The 25345-nt window shown below is 36.8% G+C and overlaps 1 protein-coding gene across 5 annotated transcripts in view; it reads left to right on the forward strand.

Annotated features, from left to right (window-relative positions):
• Window positions 1–25345, forward strand: part of SRBD1 (S1 RNA binding domain 1) — a 122002-nt gene that overhangs the window by 38710 nt on the left and 57947 nt on the right. For all 5 annotated transcript variants that reach the window (XM_051782858.1, XM_051782857.1, XM_051782859.1 and 2 more), the window contains one exon: window positions 19440–19531. In XM_051782858.1, coding sequence (XP_051638818.1) covers window positions 19440–19531 — 92 coding nt within the window. The remainder of the gene's footprint in view (window positions 1–19439; window positions 19532–25345) is intronic.

Genomic DNA, 25345 nt, shown 5'->3' on the forward strand with positions numbered 1-25345 from the left:
TATTGTTTGGCACAACACAGACTGGAACAAGTGTCTGCATTTAAAATAATATCCAGTGTTTATTCCTGATGTATCCACAGAATAGTATCTCTGTGCCAAACCCCTACTATATTCAAAAGGGGAAATTCAAGGCCGTCTTGGACTTTGAAGCAAAGATTCCCCTCTGCCCCAGCTGTAGATGCCAATACCATCTCTAGCTGTGTTTTTCTGAAGGGGGGGAGGGAAATGAGTAAGCAGTGAAGTTGTGGTGGGGCAGGTGAAACAGGAGATAATAATTTCTGAGTTGCACAGTGTGGGTTGGAAACTTTTTGAAGCAAATTGTATGAGTGATACGTTTGACAATTATGGAACTGTCCTTGATATTTCAGAGAAATAATTCATAATTTTCAGGATGAAAACAAGGACTAATTGGAAGTGTGTCAGTGTAGTTAAAGAGATTATGAATTCCTTCAAGTTTAGAAAAAAAAGATGTATATGGAGTCTAGACTTCAACAATGTGAAGGCAGGGGGGCAGGAAGCAAGTGTTACTAGCAAAAGAAATCTAAATCATCTGGGACATGTCATTTGACTTGCATCCAGAGGAATCTGTGGGAAGATCTTGGGTGACGGAGGAAAGTTATTCGTGCAACTTCCCTTCTGAGAGAAAATCCTAGTGACTCTAATATTAAGGAGTGATTTTAAAAGTTGTGTTCGCAATATGTAAATCTCCTCAGACCTTTAAGGGATACTAAACAAACAGAAGAAAGGGAGGTTTTTAGAACAGAAAGCCAGTACACGTGACAACATGTTCAAGGGCAACTTTGCGTTCTCTTCAGTTAAAAATGTGATGATCTCAAATATACTCTTGCAAATCAGATAATAAGAGTGAGAAATTGGTCACAATAATTCTTCCCCTCCTTTGTTTTCTCACAGAGAAGCCATTTGTTATATATAGGATTGCAAAATAACTTCTCTATTTTCAATTTTAATTATGTGCCCCACTGAGTAGTAATTTGTACAGACCGTTTTCTTGTAGACCTGTGTTATTTTCAGAAAAATAAAGCATCTTTTTTTAAGATGATCAGCTAGAAGGCAACTGGTATTATAGTACAATGGAAGTCAAATGAAGAGGAACAACCATCCAAAAATATTTGCTAACACAGAACAAGAATATGTTGAAAAGTAAAAGGTTATTGAGAAAGACCAGAGAAGGAAGATGAAGTGAACAAGTGCTACTGTTTCTGCATTGAGTGTTCTATCAGTTCTTCTGGGGACAGTTTTGAAATGTGTGTATTGCATGCGGTATATCTGTAGAGCAAGACTGGGACTTTGGTTCCTAAAACTCAATTAAGACAAAGTCAGATTTTGTCTTAATTTAAATGTTTAACATAGAACTACTAAAACTATAGTGTGTTTGACTTCAGTAGTAGAAGTCTTAAAAACTTTTGTCACTTAACATTGTGTGCTGGTCAGTGTTTCCAAAGCAAACCCCTTTCCTAAGGGCTTTCTATGATGACAAAATTACTCTGGCCTAAAGTCTTTTGTTCAAGGTTATTTCCAAAGCCTAGAAATAAAGAAGGTTTTAATAGATTTAAGGAAGATTATTAGGTCTGAAATGTTCTCAATTGCTCCAGTCAAAACTAGTTAGTTTCCGTGTCTGATTGTTTTGGGGCGGTGAGATACCTAACAGGCCAAAATGAAACTTTTATTTCAGACTGAAGTAATTTAGATTATCATTTAAAGTGGCTACAACTTTTGAAGTTTTTCTGTGCCTTTTGGTCAATACCGCAAGGTTTTTATCAGTTTAATAACGTGGAAAGGTTTCCAGGAAGATCTTATTTAGTGGAATGAACATAACACAAGATGATAGTGTAACAGGCCCACTTCTCCCAGAATTACTGTTTTTATTTGGTCCAATATTCTTTTTTTCTCAGAAGAGTCACCAAACTACTGTTCATTGCACTGGCTGTTGACTCATTCACATGATGTGTGGAGTATCAGTAAAGATACTGAGGGATGGAGCTCTCAAATTGTTGTAAAAGGTGGTGCGCAGGTCTCTGTGCCGTGTGTGCCACCATGTACTTCTTGGCAGGAGAAGGCCTGGAGCCTTTTTTTAAGAGGTACCTGAGTGGTTGCCAGGGTCTAGGGATGGCTCAAGGAATGCAAGAAGCTTAAGGAAGTGGGTAGCTGGTGGAGGAAACAGTGCAGAAAGTATGAGAGTGCAGTCAGGGAGTAAGGGACAGGGCGCTTTGAAGGTACTTCCTCTAGGGAGACACACTTGATGTACGGTCTGTGGGAACTTTGTACAGCTTTGAGCGTTCCTTGTCTTCTCAGTGCATCAGGTTACATCAAGAGAAAGTTCCCTCTTCTTTTCCCTAATCATTTGTGAGCATGAATGGATGGTGTGCAGTCCAAGCTTAAAATTGAGGTTTGGATTTAAGCTGAAAAATGTAACTTAATACCGTGTTACTGTAACTCAGTGAGCATTGAAGAAGGATTGTTCCAAACTTGGTATTGATACTGATTTCAAACTGGTTTCAGAAAACCTTATGTTTTCAGGTGAGCTGCTGCAGCACCATTTTAAGAGCTTCCAAAATGAGCACTTATGGTTCTGTGTCTTTGTAGTTTTAGGTGGCTTTTTTTTTTCTTTAAAGTAACTTGTGTTTTCTCCTAGTGGAAATGGAATGTAATCAAATTTGGATGTTACCTGGTCAAACATACTGAAAGAGATTGATGGCTAAGCTGAGTTATGGTGGTTCTTTGATGTATTTTTGATTTGCAGATCATTGAAATTTGCTGCTGGCAGTGTAAAAATCACTCCAGGGACTGTAAGCCTAATTGCAGTGGGCTGGATTTTTCCATGTCCTTTGTGAACCCCCTGGAAGTAGCATCTGAACCACACGTTGAAAACCACTGAGTTTGGACCTGAAAATAACAAAAAGTAGAAAGTATTTAAAATAGGTGAAACCTTCCTTCTCATTTGTATTTGCTGAACTTTAATTATGAGAATTGAATTGTGGAAACTTGGAGTGTGATTCTTGTTACCTGTATGTGCATTTTAAACTGCTGGTCTTTACCCATTGCCTGGGTAAACAGGCCATGCTAACAAAATCTTTGACACTGGAAGTGAATGTAAATTAAAACCATTAAAATGGTAATTTATGATTTGTGTCAATATTGCCTTTTTAAAATAAGTGATGCTTGTGGCATTTGTGATGTTACTCTATTACTCTTCTCATACATAAAAACATATGTTTCTGATGTCTGTTGTGTTTTAAGTGACTGTGTCATGAAATTGATGTGGCAATTGGTAAATTTTCACTTGTAAAGATTAAGAAACTTCATTTAGGCTCCTCACTATGTAAAGAGGCTCTAGCAGGAATTACTTGTGAAATCCTGTCAGAAGTTAATTTAAGTGTAAGCATACAAATATAGTGTGATTAATAGTGAGAGCATCCAGATTAAAATTATATAAATACAAGATGTATCCTCTGATTTGTGAGGTACTAAGACTGAGTATTATTGCACAGTCAGAGCTGGTTGTATATTTGGATAGTGTTTTGTCTTCAAGTAGACATTCTGTAAGAACCTAATGGAGAAGCAAGCATTTTTCCATTAGTGTAAGTTTGCCTGTAATGTGTTTTTATTTAAGTTGAGATTCTGCCAAACTTCATACCTATTCGTTTTTAAAGCCACATTTGCTGTTCTGCATTTCAGCTCTTACTGGTCTTCCTTTATTGTTGTGAGATGTGATATATGGATTTATTTATTTATTTAAAGTTACTGTGTTAGTATTGTTGATGCTGATAGCAGAAGCTTAGGTTAGACAGTTAGATTACATTCATCTGTCTAACATTCTACATTAGGTACCTTAATTTCAGTGTCTTCTGTCAGAGAGCTACCTTTGGGATGAAATTTTTCACCCTAGATCTCTATTGCAGTGTACATTGCATGTGTTTCTAAACACTAATTAGAAATGTTTAAGAAAATAAAGGAGGGAGTGCATGCATGAATTGTATCATTAGTGGGGAAAACTTTATTCTTTGAAGAATCAATACTGTTGAGATCTGGTAAAAATGGAAATTTGTAGGCAGATCCAAAGTTTGGATAGGAATCTCCCTCTGAAAGTATTTTCAGGTTTATTTAGAGTGGTAAACCTCAGGAAATTGCCAGTTGTAGATTTGCTAACAAGTTCCCCCAATACCAGGAGAGCAACTGCTAAAAACCTTGATTTAAAAAGAAAAAAGCCAAAATGGTTTGGATTTTATGGAGATTTGTAAATTCAGCATTAATGATCTCTAGGTGTCTGATAGCCTGAGAATATTCCAGGTCTGAAAAGCAAATGCAACATGTCCAAAGCAAAGGCTCTACTTTCCCTGTGCAGTTAGCTAAAATTGTAGTTTCTATTCCAGATTTCAGGCTATTGGCTCTTAGAGGCTCTTGGCAGTGCAGGAGTGAGAGCTACCCATGTTGCACCTTCACTTGGAATAATTCTGTGTGATGCTGAAACTGGGAGTTATGCTTGCCTGGGCTCATTTAACTTATCAATAAAGTGCGTGGCAGTCTTAAAAGCTCCATGAATAACATTGAAAGAAGCTACAGCAACAGGAGATACTTCTGCTGTTTTCAGGGCATGAGAGGCAGAGAATATAGACGTGCTGTGTGTCTCCAAGGGACTTAGAGTAGGTTATTTCAGCTTGAAAAGGGATTAGATTGAGATCACTGCAGTGTCATACAGTTGTAACTGAAGGTGCCTATTGAGGATAATTCCTTTCTATAACTGGATCCCAGCAGTTTTGTCAACGATGAGTAAGTGGAGGGAAGGAGAAATGATCTGTTTGTCATGGTGAACTATACAGAAGCGAGGAAGAGTGCTTCTGAAAGGAGACATCAAAATGCACAAGCTACATGAAGCACCTTCTTCAGTACCAGGCCCTTGTGGCAGTAACAACTGGGAACAATGGGCAAGTGTAGGGGAGAGGGCAGAGAAGAGAGAGTGATACTGGCTTTCTTGTTCCTTTTTACTTTTGGGGAGAGATTTGTGTTGCTTTGGTAACTTCATGTATAGTTGTAAATGTAATCATGTCCATCTAGCATGTTAGTTATTTGCTTTCCTTCCAACACCAAATGCTCCTGGAAGCAAATTTGTTGCTCACATAGAAATAACATTTTCACTTTAATCCTTTTTGCAGCTGCAAGTAATACCACAGTTTCTAATTGGATCAAATTGTTTTATGTAGCAGTGAATGCTATTCAAAGCTCAGTTGTCTGTGGATGTTTCTAAATAAAAAACCTGGAGGTGGGGCCAAAGATGTCTATCTGTATGCAGTTATAGTTATTGCTTATAATAAATTGACTTTTCACGTAAGACTTCTGCCTCAAACCTAATTAACTTTTATATTTTCTTAAACTTCTTTGGCAGCCAAGGCAACATGCCTACTGCCTGTTCAGTTCTTTTATTGGGTTGAACTAGAACTAACATTTAGATAGAATACATTTTGACATTTGAATTTGACATAAATGTTTCAGGGAAAGTTTAGACATGCATCCTCCATGGGTGATTCTCTTGTCAGCATTATGATTTTGTACTATAAATATAGTTTGTAAGTGGGCTTTCAGTAAAATCAGTGATGCATTTATTGCTTGTTCCTGGTCTATTTTTCCTCATAGTGTAAAACCACAGCTTGAAGTTACTTTGTCATTTTTTTTTTAAATTGAAGTTATTTTCTAGAAGTTAGTTTGTCATTTTTAAGTAAATCAAACTGGATATTCCTGTGTTACTTCTCAGTGATTATCTCTGCTAAAGGAAATGTTAACTCTAATCTTCTGCTATAAGAGTAAATAGAAAGAGACACTGTCAATTTGAATGTCTTAAAATGAAATAATTTTGATATCATGATATAGTATCTTTTTAATATATCCTGTTTCTTTAGCTAACAAGAAGAAGAAAAATACTTTTAAAAGAATGTTTAGTTCCTTTTAAAGGAATGCTTAAGGCTGTCCTCTTCACTATTCTTCTTGTTTACCTCTACTTCCATAGGCCCTGGCTGGCTCTTATTCTTTTGGTGGAGGAGGAGCTTGTTACCCCTCCTCTGCAGTGGATATAAGAAATACTCTCAGGCTCATAACAAGCTGACCAGTAAAAGTCCTGGAATGGTCCAGTGCAGATCTTGGTCGTGTTGTTGCATGTGATGAAGTTGGTGTGCAAATATGCGCTTCACGCCGCTCTGGCTCAGGGCCGTGGGGATGCTGGCAGCAGCAGCAGCAGTGCTGGCCTGTCTACCAGGGGCAGGCTGAGGATGTAGGCTTGGCTCTGCTGCCTTCTGCACTAGCCAGCAGAGCTGAGCGGGCGCCTGAGGGCAGGAGATGCTCTGCTGTATTAAAGGGTGCTGCATATCCCACCCTGGCATATGTTTTCCATAACCCCCTGCAGGAGCTGTCTGCATCAGGCGGAGCGCCTCCGGGCTCTGCACTGCTGCGCTGCCATGGAGTCTCTATCAGATAACCTCTGGTTCTCATCTGGACAATTATTGTTTTAATATCGTGCTGTCTTTTCTTCTGTAGCCCTGATCTCCAAAATTTTGGGGGTTTGTTATGTTGGGATTGTTTGTTTGTTTTTAAAATCACAGCTGTTATTTATCAACTGCAGGAATAGCCTTAACAGCTTAACATCAGACTTGAAATTAAGTGGGCCTACTCTGTTACTGCAGGAATCAGCAGGGCACACATTTCCATTTGTTTAATTTTCAAAGAATTTCAGGTTTTCTTTCTACTTGTAGCATTTGAGGAAGCTGGAATTGTTTAGTGAATTTTCAGTGCAGCACTGTTTTTGAAAGCAGAGTGTGTTGACTTTTAAAATCTCCATTTGTTTCTCAGACACTGTTACAGAGCAGATATGTGCTTTACTGAAAGATATACATTGTGCTAAATTTTTAAACTGCCATTAAAAAAACCCTCTAAACCTCAGGTTAATAATACCAAAACCTCAGGTCTTAGCTACAGAGGATCCAAGTGTTCCTGTTAATATAGAAGATATTAGAGTCTCTCTTCAAAGAAACATTTGAAACCTGACTGGACACACCCCTGAGCAACTTGCTTTGGTTTCCTCTGCTTTGAATGAGGGTGTTAGACCAGCCAATCTCCACATTTGCCTTACAATCATTATGATTTCCAGGCATTCAACAGTTTCCAAAAGCTGAAATAATCATTCCAAAACCCTCACTCTTCATTGGTGACTTGTCTTGTAGGATCCAGATGTAAGAGTAATGACCAATCCAGAGAAGTAGGTGCAGAATATTGCTCATTGCCCACATCACAGGGTGACTGTAAGACTCTGCCAGCGTTCATAGGTGTAGGTTCTGCTTTCTGTGTAATGCTCTCCAGAAGACTCCTCAGTTGAGTGCCAGCATACCTTTCTTTCTTGCTGCCAAGATATGAAATGGCGGGAAAGCTTTGAAATAGTTTGCTTTGATTTTGAAGTAACATGTGCAATGTGGAGACAAAACAGAGCTTTGAATGGGGAAGGGGGAAATCAGTAGTCCATTCTAAGGCTTTGGGTTTGGATGCAAGTTTGGCAATTGATGGATTTTTTTTTTTTAATTTATTTTATTTTTTGTTTTCTACTAAAAAAACCTGAATGTGAACTTCCTGGTGCAAAGTTTGGCATCTGTTAGAGAAAACAACATAGTTATATTTGAAAAGTATGAGTTACCCATTTTACTTTTCTTAGTGCCTTTGTTTAAAGTCGTGTAACTGACCCACAGCTTTTCAAATGTTTCTAAGAGATTTTCCCATTATAAAAATGGAGGGCAGGTGTCAAAAATATGGCTAATGTGGTTAAAAAAAGTGCGTATTCCAAGATGTTTTTATTCAAAATATATGTTGTTGGACTCTTGAGTAATTAGGTCTAGAAATGCATCAATGAACCTTCACACTATTGTAAGGTATTTTATCACTAGAATTGCGGGTGATTGAGTATCTACTGTGTAATGTGTCTGTGACTGGAGAATCACTTTGAAAATTGTGGTGTAAAAGTAAGACATAAAATAAGCTGAGTTTTTATGATTTAGTAGAGGTAAGGGTATCTCTTAAACTAGAAAGTTGTCTTATCTTATGCTTACATATTTGGATAACCAAAAAAAATGAAAAACTATTTTATGTTTGGGGTTTTCTTTTCAAGTCTAGAAGTAATAGATTAGAAATGAAGCATGAGAAATTTCAGTCCAAAAGAAATTTTTTTTTAAGTGTTTTATAACTGAATGAAAAATGTATTTTAAATGAAGTGGTCTTTCAGCATATGTTTATGCCAGTTCTAGTGATATTTCTCATGGAAAGTCTCCAGTGTGGATCTGTCACAACCTAAGGGAACAAAAATTCCCTTTTAAGAGAAGGGGGAAAATAAATATAGCACTACCTAACTGAACTTTTACTTCACTAATTCCAGATACTTCTTTTTGTCAGGCTCTTTTCCCCGTTTAGTTACAACCTCTCTAAAGGAGTTTGTTGTCAGTACAAATATGCAATTCATCAATCCATTGCAAGTTTGTGTGGATTTGATCATTATTTTTATTTATGGTTTGTTGGGTTTTTTTCACTGAGGTTGATACATACTTCTGTTTGTAATATAAAATGAGAGAGTATCCACTGTTCTAAATGGTTAAGGGAAAAAAAATACACCTAATTTTAGCTCACTTTCATTTGGAGATATTTTGTTCATATTAGCATCTCTTACAGCAGTTGCATCTGATATCAGTAAAATAATAACATTTAAAACTATGACAATGAGGAGAGCAGAAAAGGCATGAAAGAACCCTAAAGGCTTAAAAAGAGAAAAATGTATAATTTAATAAAAGGCACTCAGTCTACTTATGTTGCTCTGCAGACAGTTGAGTACATCTCCCTACCTTTAAATCTAAGAAAAGTAACTGAGCTATTACCAGTGCTTGTTAAGGTTAAGCAAGCTTCAGTTGATTGCATGAAAAATGTTACATTTTTCTGAACAATAAGAATTTCTTAACTTTCTTGCGTTTTTTCCCTGTCTGTTGCTATAATCCTTTTTATATTGTAATGCTACAGTACCTTCATGGAGGATTAATAGATTTTACTGGAAGCACTGGACTCCTAGCTCTGTTTACAACCTTTTTTCCAATAAAGAAAAACATTTTCCTTCGTGGGCAGAAAGGAACACTTCTTGATAACTGTCAGTTTTGAATAGTTATAAACCAGATCATCAGAAAATATTAAAGCAAACCATTTCTCCTATATTAATAAAAAAAAAGAAACAAACAAAGAACCCACAAATGAGGTCTTTAAAAATTATAATAGCACTGTCATCGTTAATTTTGCAGAAGTTATTTTTGAAAGGTAGCAACATATAATTTTGATCAGATCTGCACGAAGCACTTTTTATTTTATGTAACATTTGTCCTGAGTATGTTGAGCTGGAGAATAAACTCAGGAGGTGAATGTATCTTCCATAAACTAAAACAGACAGCTTGGATTTTTTAGGTGAATTCCAAATCAAAGTAAACTAAGAAGAAACGACATTGCTAGAAAGATGTGGTCACACTTTTTCTTAGGATTTGATACCTCAAAGAAGTTTTCCTGCCAGCATTTATTCTGATTCCAGAATTCTTAATTTATTTTGAGTTTCTCTATGTGGAAAACCTGGGTACTTCAGAGTTCAGTAAACTGTGCCAAGAAGTGTCTGTAGGTTAAAAAGATTTAATATGATGTCTTCAGATACAGCCTAGCTGTTAAGAGGGATGGGGAGGGACCAGAGAGGAGCAGCAGCAGCAGAGGATCTGCGATTCTCTTGCTGTGTGCAGTGTCTTCCTACGTTGCATTGCATTGCCCAACCCTAATAGAAGGGATATAGTTGATTCCAGCCTTCTCTCACGGATCTCTGCTGAGGAGAGGGTTTGGCTACTGTGGAGAGATTGAGTACTAAGATCCAACAGTATTGTAGGAAAGGGTGAGGGGGAAACAGAATAAAGCCTGACTCTGGCCAAAGCTACAGGTCAGAATTTCACATGAATCAGGGCTGTGGAGGCTACACGACAGCACTGGCCGAGCTGCCTCCCAATTGCCTGGAGTGAGCATTAAAGAAAATGACAGTTGCTGGAGGTGCCATTCTCCAAGAAGCATTTTGCTCCATATGCTGTGGTCTTGTCCAGTTATGCTCCACTCTGGGGTTGAAGTCTCCATGAGAGTTAATGTGACTCTAAGCTCCAGCCTTTGGTCTGGTTTAACAAACTGCATTTTAGCTACAGCAGTTGCTGTGTCTGTGTTGCCCTTTCTAACAGATAAAAATGATTCCCAAGAGCAATTATAGCAACTACATGTTCATATAGCATGTTCCACCCCTTGGGGTCTACCACTTTTCTTAGCCTCTGGGGGAAAACAAAGTCCAAACCACTACATTTGGTCTGCTGTGTTTTGTGGTGTTGGGTCAAGTTGTTGGCTTCACCAAGTGCTTGAGAACTGCTCATTGAGCTCCCCAGTGTGCAACAGTTTTGCTAGGCTTTTTGGGGAGAAGCGTCATCTTTTTGGACTGTGGTATGTTTTTAATGTATTCATCTATGCAATTTAATTTCAAGATTTTCTATAAATATGTGAAATATGAGTGTTTAACATCACCTAGTGTTTTTCTTTTTGAAGCCTGACTGCCAAAACTGTTATATTTCTTTGTCTCCCTGTGCCTCTGCTTGGGTAAAAAGAGTTTAGGTAAACTCTCATCAGTGTTTGGGTATATTTTTTTAATTTTGCACATATAGTTTGTTCCCCTGAGTTCACTAGGATAATTTAGTTGTGCAAAACTGAGTGAGTGCTGGCACAATTGGTCTGGAAATTATCAAGTGTATTCATAAGGAACATGCCCACTGTCATGCCTATTATATTTTTAGAAGTGGACTGTAGGGCTTTCATTTCCTGTGTCAAACCTGAGGACTTTTTTACTGTCTTTTCTTTCTTCTAATGTCAATTGGTTGTAGATAGGTAATTTTTGAATGTATTTGAATACAACTAATTTTCATTTATTCTGCTTAGATTTACTTAATTGTTGTCATATGGTAATCGCGTAAAATGTGCTTCTTTCTTTTTAAACCTTTCCTCTTGCACTAAGGTAATGTTGATTCTACAGCATTATCTATATTATTGCAGTTTCTCTCCTTGGCGTTGCTGCAACAAGGAGAAGAGCAGTAGTTAAATTTTCTCTCAAGTTCCTACTATACTACAGTGTTTAAAGTAAAAATAAATTACTTGAGTGCTTTTTAGTTGGATGACTAACTTGGAAGTAGATTTAGACCTGAAGCTCAGATTTTAAAGCTCTCTACAAGAGCAGAAAGGAGCTTCAACTCCAGCTGCTTTATGAGCAGTGACAGGACTTGTTTCCTGAAACTGTCAATGAAAGCAATGGGGGCAGTCACAGGTGACTGTCACCTTCAGTCTTGAGACATGCCACCCTAGGTCTTTCATTTTTCACTGCAAACATGGGACATGTATTTCTTCTGGGGATGAATCCACAGCACCAGTTTTGTTCTGATAACAGCATCTGGCACTAGATTGATTTAACAGGCTATGAGGTTTGCTCTTTTCAGATATGCGTTTGTACGGCAGCTTCTGTGCAGCTCTGACATGGCCACACGCTACTGTTGTTTTTTCTGCCTCCTAGCACCACGTGTGAAGCTAAAGCTCTTTGACACCTGCCATTTGGACCCTTTTCTTACTGAAAAATGTCATCGTTTTCAGACAAGATGAAGACAGATATCTGATCATTCTTCCCTTTGCAGGGATGTGCTGAGGGCATGGTTCATACACTGATGAATAAAGGATTCCAGACTGTAGTTATACAGTTCGTTTTATTTTAGTATGGTAACTAGTTCTTGATTTGGGGTTTCATAGAGTTTTATCTAATACAAAAGAAATTAAAGCATGGTAACTCAGGTTTGCAATAATTCTCAAACCTGTTTCATTCTGCTGCAAGTATAGATTGTCTTAGTGGTTTAATGGCAGGAAACGTCACATCATTTTTTCTTTGGGAAGAGGAATGATGGTAGTTGAGGAACTGAAATCAGAAAATTTTGGATTCTTCTAATTCTGTAATCAGTGAAATTTTTTGAGGAATATGTTTTCTGCATTTGTCCAAATCTAGAAGTTAGTAGAACTGGGCTGCATTTTCCAAAGTAGTAACATTTTTAAAAGGAGCTTTTAAATTCTATGCCCCGAGTGCTTTCCCTGTATTTTCGAAACCTGTTTTGTGCTAACAAAGAGGCAATCAGGTCGCCTGGCTCAGAACATAATTGTCCTTACGTTTGAAATATCTTTTATTGGGTTTGATTACAGGAAAAGTGCTCTTAGAGTGTAAAATCAATACACAACCTTCCTATAGACTCCAAAGCAGTGAAAGTCAAAAACGTTGGGCTTTTTAGCCCTGTTATTTCCCAGCTTGCAGAGGAGTGGGTAATACTTCAAGACAACTATTTGAATAATTACAATTTTTAATATACTTACTAATTTTTCGGTCTTTGTCATATATTTCTTCTGACATTTGAATGCTGATCTTTTCAATTAAACTGGCTTTCATTTCTTATATTCCTTTAAATTTCTTATAAACAGACATTGAGGAATTCTTGCATTTTATCTGATGTTGAAAGACTATAAATTGGTATCAAACCATTAAATTTTGCATGTTGTTCTTCATCTGACAGTGCGTACTTCAATTCTGTCGGGAAGTTTAGTTCTGCATAAGCATACAGGAAAAATGGAAAATGAAGTATCATTCTAAGACTAAGTGCTATTTCAACATAAGTAATTTTTAATTATCTGAAGCAACAATATGAACTGTGATTAGAGTATCTTACTAAATATGGATTGAAACAGGTCTAATTCTTTTCTCTTGAGCAGGTTCTAAAGATCTATACTGTCTACCAGGAAAGCCGTCAGCTTAACTGGTGCTAAATACCATTTATGGCTGACCAGGAGACAACTAATCCCTAGTGCAAGGATGATTGCCTTGAACTTTTGTCATTTCAGAAGCCGCTTTATAAGGTGCTTATTTATTGTTCCTGCTGTAGGGTCAGCAAGCTGTTTCAAAAGTAGGGTTTGTAACTGAAAGAAAAGGTAGTGTTAATCTGTGTTGAAAATTGCTGCAGAACAGAGTCCCTGATTTGAAATAACGTACTAATTTTTACTTTAAAAGGTAGATTGAATTGGTCGAGATCAAATTCCTTTTTTCTTTGCATGGTGTGAATTCTAGTAAACTTAGTGGAATATAGAGCAAACTTATTCATACGTGGGTAGAAACATTGACTTTTTTGTTGTGAATTCAAAATACTAGTTGTAAACAGAAACTTAAGAATGCAGCTGAGCAACAATGTGAGGTCTGTATCACTGCTTATCATTTGATGTGCTCTCTGAACACTCTTTGTGCAGTTAACTTCTGGTGTGCTTGGGACCTCTGAAGCAGGAACTGTACTTTAAGACTTGTGGTGTCCCACCTGCATCTAATTGAATAGCTTCACTGTGAGTCACTATGAGCTTTTTTTGTAGTATTTTCGCTAAAGACGACTATAACAGCTTTTGTCAAGTGTGACTGATTTTGAAAGGTGGACTTTCATATAAGTGAAACTTTTATGGTATGTAGCAACTTTAAGTTTTGACTGAAGCAATGAAAACTTGATGAAAATTCCTTTCCTACCTAACAGTACATTTCAGTATTAAATATATTTTACAATAACAATATTTCCCAGGTTCTAGATATTGTTAAAATTTAAAGCTAATTCTTTAGATTATTTAAAAACACAGATGAATTGTGTCTTTTTTGTCTTGATTCTATTGAACAGTGCTTGCTTTCTAGTATAATTCTTTTTCGTCATCCTAACATCTTCCTTTTGCCATACCACTAGCTAAGGAGGGGGGGGAAAGACCAGCTTTTGAGTTTCATCTCATCTATCAGAATACACAGGCTTTTAAAAATGCATTATTCAGTATATACTGGAACCTTTTAATCTTGCACTTCCATGACACATGTTCCTCATGTGAAAAAAAGAACTGTGGCATAGCTGTGTCAGAGCCAGGGTCTGTCAAGCCTGGTGTCCTATTGTTCCTGTGGCAGGGGGCATGTGGCTGCATAAATCACAGCGTCCCACTCAACCTTTGCTGGACTGCAGTCTCCCATGGACCATAGACATCACCTCCCTGGCAGAAGGAACTGTGCTGTGCACAGCACATGGGTGCTGGGCTGCTCACAGGCCCAAACATGCATTGCTAGGAGCAGCAGGTAACTGCCCAAAACCCCAAGAAACCTACAGCTTGCCATGGGTAATGAGGAGTTGGGAGGGGCTGTCCAAGTTGCTCCTGCCAAGTTGACAGGAGAAGAAAGAGCGAGATAAGTCAAAATGCAAATGAACAGATGATTGCTGTTTCCTCTTGAGAGCTTCTTTGACCTCCCCTATGTGGCTTTCCTTAGTCATCAAAAATGAGTACGTAGGAAGACATATAAGAACAGATGCAGGCATCTTATTCTCTAGTGTAGCTCTCAACCCTTTTACGTTTTACGCTCTTCTGGAACTAGTTGTGACTTCTGTGTTTTCAGTAAGACCCAATGGATTTCTCATTCATGAAATAGCCCAATCTTCTCTTGAGCATGTGCTTAAATAAGTGTTCCCTGCCCCTTCTTACTTTGTTTTTAATCACTACATCTGTCAACATAATTAAAGATTGATACATTCCAACTGAACTTCTAAATGTAACATTCTTTTCTAGCAAATATTTTGTCATTTTATTTAATTTTATTTTTCTGTCCTGGATGATTCATAAGCCAATTATTTTAGTAAGTAGCACTAAGTAAACCTTTGACCCTTTTGTACTGCTGTACTTTGGGGGAGCCTCTGGCTTTCATTGCCACAAGTTTATGAAGAATATATTTATCGATTAACATGTAAAAGATTGGGTTAGAGGAATTAAGCACAATTACTAAATTTGGATTGTGAAGGGAGTTATTTTGGCAGATCATCATTTTATGACCAAATATTAAAATCTTGGCCCATTTTGAGATTGACATGCCCTTTGCTTTTAGAATGACCATAGGTTTCTTCCAAGTAATAAACACTAGACAACTCTTTGTGCTGGTATTTTTTCTTAAAATGCTATTTTAAAGGATTTAAGTTGTAAATCTAGGATTTGGAGGTTGTAGAAACAGTAAGTTATGTAAAGTTCTTTCTTTATAGGTCATTAATCCTGTGTTGAATTTGATTGTGGGGAAATTACCTTAATGCAATGTAAGAGTCTGAAATGTTGATAAGATTCATGGAAATGTCAGGAAGATGCATTCATCTTTAAACCCACAAACATCGAGCCTGATATCTTTTTTTGTTATACATACATTACATTTTTTCACATAGTTTTGAAAGAGTTTACAGTAAAAATTTACTACCAGAGAAACTTGCAAGTTTTAAAAATTGTAATTTAGTTAAACAACTGTTGGTAACTAGTTTGTTACATGTAATCTTTAAGGTTATGCATTTTTGTAGATATGTAATAGCTTTGAATTAAAAAAATTCTAAGTGTTCTTAGTTGGTTTTTTTTTTTTACCTTTTACAAGAAAGGCTTTTTTTCTTGTAGAAATTAAAAAATTGAAAATATGGATGGTTTCAAATCAAATCGTCTTTTCAGACCAAATATATAATACTTATTTAAGCTGAGTAAGAAAATTACTTGCTTTAGTAAGTCTTAAAAGGCTCCTTAAAGTATTTAGAATACAGCTGGCATGGTGTGTAGCATAAAGCTGAGGGCCCACCAGGTGGTGCTGGTGGAATATAGTTAATATTGGTTTAGGTACTGAAAATGTGTCTTAACAAATGAGAATGAGATGGGTGCAGTATAGGAGAACTTAGTTTCTGTGCGACAAGCTTATTTGTACAATTAAAAAGAGTACATTGTAATATTGTGTAGTAGCTTTGTGATTTGGGCACTTTTAATTTTTAGAAGTTGGATATAGATGCTGAGGAAAAAACCTTATCTGTAGGATGTCTGGTGTGGGAAGCAGGCAGTATGGAGGCGTAGTCCCAGACTCTTTACCTGCTTTTTTCTTCCAAACTTGTCCATTCATGGAGTAGAAGCATATCGTGTCATAACCATGTGCTTATTTACCTACTACATATTGACTTTAAAAATAGCTGTTTAATAATGCTGTTTTAACTGTCTACGTTTTAGTCAGTGCAAGGATCTTTCCTCTTACGCAATGCACAGAAATAAGGGTCTCGTGAGGGGTAGGGGAGTCAAGTTTTTCAGGTTTCATGTATTATGTGACTTACAAAGTTGAAATAGAAACAAATTCTGAAGATAGACAGGATTTTAGATATAATTTCACCAACTCTTATGAAGCTTTTCATTTGACTGTCTTGAAAATTGTATCATTTATTAAAAGGGGAAGGGAAGACTGAAGAACAGTGTGGACTGTGCAGTAGTTTGGAATAAATTTCTATTACCTACTCATTTGAACAGATTTGGTTTTGTCTTAATATAGCTGACATATGTGTAGTATTTGACAGGCATGATGCAGAGCATTTTGCAACATTGAATTAGCTTAAATTGTCCTATAAATCATCTTCCTTTTCAAGAGAATTATTAGAATTTGGAAATAAACCAAAATATCAGTGAACCAAAGTAACCGTCTCCTTTCTAGTCAAAAAATAAAATCCAGAACAACTGCAGACAATCCCCAAACCTGTTTTGCTTGTAATCTTAGTATTTTGACCAAGCTAAATGTTTTAGCATTGTATGTGCCAGTGTCACATTAGTAACCACCTCACTGTAGGTAAAAAACAAGCTAAATCAAACCATATGACAGCCAGTAATAGTTCTGTAAAAGTTTGCATTTGACTATGGTTGAATGACTCAGAGGATGGTTTCTTTGGAGTTTGTGGCCTTATGCATTTAATCTGGGTAACAAATTTATTTAATATCTGGGTTTTACTGTCTTGGGTGCAGCAGTTATGGGGTTCTGCCTGAGTGAAAATTCTTCATCCCCTTTTCCATGTCTGCCACACCAAATACTTCATAGAATAACTGCGTGCATCTATAAAACCATCTCAGTCAGAGTGGTTGTCAGGTATCCAGTGTATGCTGCTTCTGAAAGTGCTACTTAGATCTTGTTCTCTTGCTTGAAATAATTCTTTTACTTGTCTTCCCCCCTTCTCCTTGCCCCAGTGTGTAAATGTTTTTGCTCTTGAGGAAAGGAAATATGCTTTTTTTAATGTCTCCCATCCTGAGTTTTAATTGCATTTATTCATTTTAGCAAGTTTGTGTGCTACCTACCTTAAAATTTGGCACCATTCACATATTGCCATAGAATGACAGTATTATTGTAATCCTTCTGCTTCTAAAAATTGGCAGTGTAGCATTAATGAGAATCAATAAAATGTCAAATGTGTTAAAATTCCCATGTAGGTCACATTGTTTCTTTCACTGCACAAAATACTGGGAAGGGATCAAGAAATAAGGTGTATGCAGTAGCACAGTTTATAGCACAGTGCTGTAAAAATGTGTGCAAAATGCTGTTGTGTTGTTTGTTGGTTTTTTTTTTAATCTAAGTGTATTATCAATGTATTAAATCTAGAAATTGCGTGAGAGGTAACTTCTGCGATCTGGTTGAATACAAAGTTTGAAGAGCGATTAGTGAAAAGCTGTTAGAAGTGTGTGCTAACATGTGTGGTTTTTTAGAAGCAATATCCAAAAAGAAAGAGCTTGCCAGATGCTGCCTTTATAAGGTGCGAACAGGTTAAGAAATATGTTCTGCTGCATTGTTCTTTAAACTACCCGTTCATCAGAAAAATCAGTTTTATTAGATTTCTGTCAACATCTTTGTTAGGTTTTTGTGATATGATCTTATTTCTGAACTCTGTGATGGGAATGTTTTATGAATGTCATTTATGGTGAAGGAATGCTCATAAGACTGAATCGTTTTAAAAGATCATGTAAATAGTTTCATTTTCACTTGCCTTGTTCAGCTGGTCTGAGGATTTTTTTACTCTGTTAAACTAGTTGTTTGAGTGGGTCTGGAGTTACACTAATACTACAGAGAACAGGATTTTATTCTCTGTATTTATTGAGAGATCCAGTCTGTCTGTAATATTGAAATGCTCTTTTGAGTAACTTTAAGATCTGTCTCAGCACAGCACTCCACCGAATTCCAGTTTTGATTAGGGAAGGGGAAAATCTGCACAGACAACAGTAAGAAAATCTTACCTTTTGTATCTGCATTTTACACTGTTTACTGTTACCGTGCTCAAAACATTGAATGGGAATGTATTTTACCTCTGAGTTGTTCTCCAGCTTTTTCTAAAGGGAGTGGCTTCTGAGTATCCATTTCTTTATTTAAAAATTCAACCTACTGAATGTTCTTAAAAGGAAAATTTATAGTCCAATTTTAAAACAATATAAAGCAAAGTTAGGGTTTTTACTGAAAGGTCTATTTCTTGAGGATGATGGTTTCTCTCCTTATGGCAAAGATCAGGTTATTCTAAAAGGGGAATAGTAAAAGTAAAAGTAGTTCTGACACTGATAGTATTAACTTCCAGTGCATTAGCTGTATGATGCTGTAATTATCAACCTGAAATTCAAGTTCTACTGAAGTTATTCGAGGAAATATACTGTTGATTCAGTGGTGTCAGAATTTCACAGCTGAAAATAACTTACACCGTGAATACTGGATTGCTGTTTTCTCTTGATGGAACTAGAGCACTCGAGGGTTTTTTAATTATGTGCTGTGATTTGAATTGGTGAGTTTATCATCATTACTGAGTGAATTTGAGGTGTGTGGTAGATACATGAACTGTAGCTTAAGTTACTGAAGACACGCAGTCTGTGTTTTTCTTTGGGGATGGCAGTGAGAGCGGGGAGAAGACGGTATGAAATGCCGCTGAGAAGCGAGCTGCAGTTCTGTGGCTCAGTCTGCATCAAGTTGGGGTTTTTTGAGTGTTTTAGGCAGCTGGCTTGAGACAATGTATGTGCATGCTCGTGACTTGGATTCATGTAATTGTTTAATGTTAGACTTTAGAATGTAGGTGTTTTTAATGGAATTATCGGGTAGACTTGTTTTTGTTTATGAAAGCTGATTTGCCTGTTTACTTCTGGTAACCCTTGTTTCTTGTGTTCATTTTCTATTCTGTAAAGATTGATACAGGGGCTGATATTATGCACAATGTGTATTTATAATAAGGCCAGAATTGAAAAAGAATAAATGTTGCAGGTCAGGGAGGGGTATTTTGGCTTAAATGGAGATCTTTTCCTTTACACTGTCTTACTTTTGTAAGTATTCAGTTGATTCAAGATATTTTTAAAACATAAGGTGAGGCTTTAAAAAAAACCCCAACAAATATTCACTTAAGTCACTTAAAAAGTCTTTCAGTTGCATTGTTCAGTTGTGTGGTGTTTTGATTATTTGCCGCTTTATTTTTCAGCATTGTCAGTGAAGCGGGAGCGTCTATCTACAGCGTCAGTCCGGAAGCATCCAAGGAAATGCCGGACCTAGACCCTAACCTAAGAAGTGCGGGTATGAAGAGTATTTCATTTTATCACCTTTCAACATGGAGCTCAAGTCTCAGTTCTCAGACTGTATTGTTTATAATATTAAGTATAATAATAGTCAAAAGTAGAAAAGGTTTTGGTTGTTTTGTTTCTAAACTTTAATTCTTCTGTATTTCACATTCGAAGTCCTAGGTGTGCAAATTAATGACATCATCTTCTTCTAATACCTGTAATGTAAAGAACCTTGTGGATGTATTACTTCAATAGCCTGGCACAGGAGAATTTATAGCAATTAATATAAATGATGAATTGCATAAACTTTCATAGCTGCACATGTCCATGCCCACAAGAACTAGACCTTTCCTCTCTTTTCTTGTCCCCTATATGCACACAAATGTCTCTAGAAATAATTAAACCATTCAAGGGCTAGGAAAAAATGTAGGAATAGAACAGATAATTTAAAGGTGTGCATCCATTGTGATCACTGAAGTCTTCATGTAGCTGAATATAGTCCTCAAGAAATACTGTTTAGTTTTAGTTTTTAAAAAATTATTTACTTCAGCATGAATGTCACTGAGGTATAATACAGCTCAAGTTCTCAGAAATGTGCAAGTGTAGCCACTATTATAATTTTCAGTGTTTGGTTAAACAGTAGTCTTTAATGATCAAATTCCTGGCAGCTTTGTCAGTGTCCAAATTCTACTCATAGATTTGGTTTATTAGGAGACAGCTGTAAGGGTAGGTTTGAGGTTACTTTTGGATTACTTCATTTATGTATTTTTGTGTGTCTTTTTGTATTTGTTTTTACCTACCTTGGGTTTTTTTATTCTTGGTTTTTCTGCGATTTGTTGTCATTCTCAATCAAATATAGCATATTGGAAAACGCAGCAACGCTCATATATAAGTCTTTTCCAGTAAAAATTATAATGTTCTTAATTTTGATGTTATTCTGACAGGTTACTGGCCTGGAAATCCTTTGGAGGGTGTAGAAGTAGATTAGCAGAAAACAATTCTGTAGTTATGTGGTATTCAGAGGTAAAACTTTCTAGAATTCCCCGTTTTCCCCTTTCCTTTTATTTCCACAAAGGGGGAAAAGTGTTAACTCAATGTTTCAAGTGAATGTTTTTACAGGAGTATTCCTGAAATGTTTATATCATTTGCAAGAAAGGCCTCTAGCTTCTTTTTGCTTGACTCTTTTTCCTGACTGCAAACAGGCTCCATTGTGATTATTTCTTCCCTGGGCCACAGAGGTTTTGAATGTGTCATGGTATGGCCAGAGCAAATATTAGGCATGTGACGTTTCTGTGTGTTTGTGACAGATGGCACTAGCTTTCCCTTGGGCCAAAGTTTTTTATGTTGCTGATTTATTAAATGTGGGTTTAGAGTTGATGGAAATGAACAAAATACCACCGAAAAGAAAGGAATCTAATTTTTAACATTATGCTTTTCCAGATATACATGATTCTCCTTTTTTTCTGAAGTTATTTTTCACTGTTTCAGACACTTTTATTTTGTGTTGTGCATCAAGTACAGTAAATGAAACTAAAATTTTTAATACATGACCAATTTCAGTGTTAATTAATTAGAGTTCATAATTTCTCTACTGTTACTAGGATTTGCTTCAGGCATAACCTAAGTGCTGTTGCATCTGGTTTGAAAAGCATCAGCAATTTTAACATGCCGTAGCGGTCCCACAGAATGGATATAAACTGAAAAAGAGTAGGGTAGAAAGTGAAAAATAATTGCTTAGTTCCATAGATGTTGGCTGGTATGGAACTGACAGCTAGAACTATGTTTATTACACTTGAATCTTTTTAGAAGTTATAGATTTTTTTCCCCGATGTCTTCTGGTGTCAAATTATAATTAGTTGTGCTAAAGCTGTGGATATTTTCTTAAAGTTCAATGTAAAAATGTGACATAACATTCAAGGAAAGCATTAACTGATGTTTGAGGGGTTTTTGCAAACTTTTTTCTTGACTGGCTTTTCCTTTTCAAATTTTGATTTTTCTTTAATTTGCAGCAAACAGAAAAGTGACATTGTGTCAAAGCCAACTTGCTTTTTATTTTAATTGTTGTGTTACATCATGTCAGATTCTGTGCTTACACGATAGCATTTAGTACATTAAGGGAAGCTGACAGCTGCATGATGAAGTGTGACATTTATAGTTAAAATAAAAGGTACAGCTGACGTGAGATATCTGTGATCTTAACGCTGTTTGCCACTTTAACATTTTACTCAACACAAACTTTATAGAAGGGTTTGGGTTTGTTTTGATTTACACAGGTAGGCCTATGATTGTTCGTTGGGTACATAAATGTGAAATATTAAATCATGCACATTATGTGTCATATTTGCAGTGGTGCTTAGTAACTATTTGTAGTAGGTTTTCACTGCATACAGAGAAATAGAAGACATTAATCATGATAAAAAAATTATCTTATTAATTTCTCCTTGGCTGAATGTTCTATATAGGGAAAAACCAACAACCTTCAGCATTTCTTGGGTGTGCTAATTGAAGGTATTAGTTAATCCAAGAACTCAACTGGTTATTATGTTTTCTTCCCTTTGAACTGTCTTTGAAGGTCATGGATGATGTGAGTTAGTAATAAATTGAGAAAAATCTCATTTTAAACTAATGATGTATATATAAACTATAGTGGAAAGTCTTTATAGTCATCCATACAGCACTTTTAGCCAAAATTGCACTTGCTTGGAAAAAAAAAAAAAAGAAAAAGAATTGCTCTTTTCTTAAACAATTTGCTGTTATCTACAGTGCAGTGAATAAAATAGGGTCTTTCCAACTTTAGAATTATCCTGAATATTTCATGAAAGTGCAGAAGCTTCTGTTCTGCTACTCCAATTCCTATAAAATGTCATGGAGTGGGACTCAGCTAAGTAGATAGTAAAGAACTTGATGAAACCTAGTTACTTGTGTTTGAGTAGAGTGAGAAGGTATATATCTGCTTCTGACAGTCATTGGAGGATTAATGAGCAGCACAGCTATTTCTCAGCCTCACAGAATTAGGAGATAAGAGGCTTATAGGCCAGAGCAATAAAAGGATTTCCTCCTTGATAGGCTGAGGAAGTTCAGCTGCAGCAGATTAGGAGGGTTCTGCCTAGAGAGCAAGCCATTGGAGTTCAGTAATGGGGGTTTGGATGAACCTGTGATAGGGTTGCAGTCTGACAGAGAAGGGAATGCAAGGTTTCCATGAATTCTCCTTCCCAGAAGCTGTGCCTACAGATAGACTTAAGATTTGGGGTGGAAGTTTTTAGGGTAGAGTGAGCACCATAAATAGAGTACTTTGCAAGCTGGAAACGTTGCTCACCTTTGTGAAACTTATTAATGTATGTGCCCTGTCAAGGCTTTGTGAGTGCCTGCTCTGAAGTTGTAATGAGGCCATAGTAATGAGGGAGCTGCAAGGCTGGCTGGATGACTGCAGTTCTGTTTCTGCCCTGGCATGTGTGCTCTGGCTACCTTCTTGAAGAAATAGTTAAATGTTTAATTTGGTGGAGTTTTTATAAAGCCAAATTTCTATTTATTTGGCTGTCCTGTTCATTTGTTGGGGCCCTTTTTTTTTTCTTAATTTATTTTCTTAGCTACTGTCAGTACAACACTTCATGTTTAACCTTTGGTTAGTTTTTATTCAGGGCAGCTTCAAGTAAGAGTTATGCACTTGAACTTGTCTGTAAGATCATCTGGGTTACTTTAGGTCTCTCTGATTGAGACTTGCTTGTGCTTTTTTTTCAATACAAGGCCTGAATGCAAGTTTCCATTTGAAGCAGTTGTAACAGTTTGCTGGGTATGGTACTTTGCCTTGCAAATTTACCAGTAATTTGCTTGCCATTAGTTATCTTTCATTATCAGAGCACATGAGATGACTGTCTTGATGTGGTATTCTTTGTATAAGAAAAAAAGCTAAACTCAGTGGTGACAAGCATTCCTCCCTCAAATAAATGGACTCCATGACAATCAGAGCTGACCTTTTCTGGTTGCTGTCACTGGGCCTGTGAACTCTGGAATGAAATGATTTTACAAAGGTTGATATCTTCTTTGCTTTACCTCCATCCTGTCCTATTTAGTTTTGCCTTAGGGTTTATTTTGTTGTGCAGAGCCTGTATTCCTCACAAAAACAAGGTTTATGAGATGAGAAATAAAGGAAGTGAGTGCAGGTGTCAACACACAGACACTGCCAGGTGTCTTTCTTGTTTTTTTCTCTCAGTGCTTCTCCACTTCTCCACCTCCTGGTTGCAAATGCTTGTTGTCTTGAGCAAGTTCGAATAGACAAAATGGAAAGGCTACAGAGGGACAGGTGAATTATATAGACAGTGTAAGGATCTATGAGTAGTGTTGAAGGAGTGGCACACAGAAATATGGAATTTATGTACTTTCTGGATGCCTGGAAACTTGACAAGGTATGATCAGCTAATGAAGATTTTGTTGTCCTTAGCATGAGGAAGATGCACCGGTTGTTTGGCTTGTGCTCACAACAGATTTTTTTCTTCTGCCTCCTCTCTTCCTCTTGAAGTGGATAGCCTAATGAAATGAATGTTGCTTAATGATTAAGAATCAGAGGAAACTGATGAATTCTGGTGAAACAGTGGCCTGATGGTAGAGAATTGCTATGAGGCAGTAGTCACACTAGGATTTTACTCTGGTTTTGATATACACTTAGTTATATTAAATGAGAAATGTCTTAATTCAATTAAATTAACAAATTATCTTTCCTTTTGAGGTGAATGCTCTAACAAATTAGCAGTCTTTTCTTTCTTTCACTATTTAAAAAGCAAAATAGAAACTGGAAAAAGAGCAACATACTTGGGCTTGTCTAATGCAACATCTCCAAAAAATGCTCATTTTCCTCTTGACCATGAAGGACTAGGGTCCTCTGTCAAGACCACATAGCTGTGTCGCCCAGCTAGGAAAGCAACAAATGTAGATAAAATATTCCCCAGAACTACTTTTTTGTAAAAATTTGAAAAACTAACAGGGCAAGCGTGTGTCTTGTGCTGCATGCACAGGTATAATCCGGTATGGAAACTGTGTTTCTTTTAAGGGATGTTTTCTGAGGATAAAGAATCTGAGAGAGCCAAAGGTCACGCAGCACATCTTGCCTTAGCATTGTCAAATCCCATCTGCTTGTCTCCTCTCCACAGGGCAGAGCACATTGCATTATTGTACGCTCAAAGTTCAGCACACCACTTGCACTTTTCTTTGCAAAAGAAAGCCTTGTAGGCTTTGAGGGCTTGTTAGAACTTTGAGACTGTTATGCTACAGGGTTTTATTCCCTGGGGTCCTGTTAGAGACATAGAGTTCAGAGCTGTCATACTGGCCAGCAAGTGGAAGGTAGAGATTGGAAAAAATGTAATTTCTTTTGACTTTATCTTAAGGAAAGTAAAACAATTTGATGATTAGATGTGTGGGACATAGTGCCTGGTTGTCTACTTGAGCTAATTTCTTCATCTTCTTAAAAGAGCACTGCTCCCCCTTGGCTACTCAGGAGAGAAGGTCATTTTTCAAAAACTTTATTGGTTTATTTAGTCTTCTGGTTGAACCGTTTGCACTGCTGTGTAAGTGGAAGCTTTCTTCTACAGCTAGTTGTAGAGGGTTGGTGAAAGTTCCACGAGCTTTCAGAAAGGAAAGTAAGCACTGACTTCTTATGCATTATAAGACTTTGTCAGCCCAATGTTTAGATGAGTTGTGTGCATTTACAGCAGTACAAAATGAAATCGTGTATCATCTTGCATCTATTTTATTCTGTAGCATTTAAAAACAAGTTAAATTATACTGTTCGAAGTAGAACATAGAGAGTCACACTGTGATAATGAACATGCAGTGG

Source organism: Manacus candei, unplaced genomic scaffold (assembly GCF_025592945.1).
Source record: "Manacus candei isolate 608988 ecotype Guabito, Panama unplaced genomic scaffold, ASM2559294v1 h1tg000017l, whole genome shotgun sequence".
NCBI lineage: Eukaryota > Metazoa > Chordata > Aves > Passeriformes > Pipridae > Manacus > Manacus candei.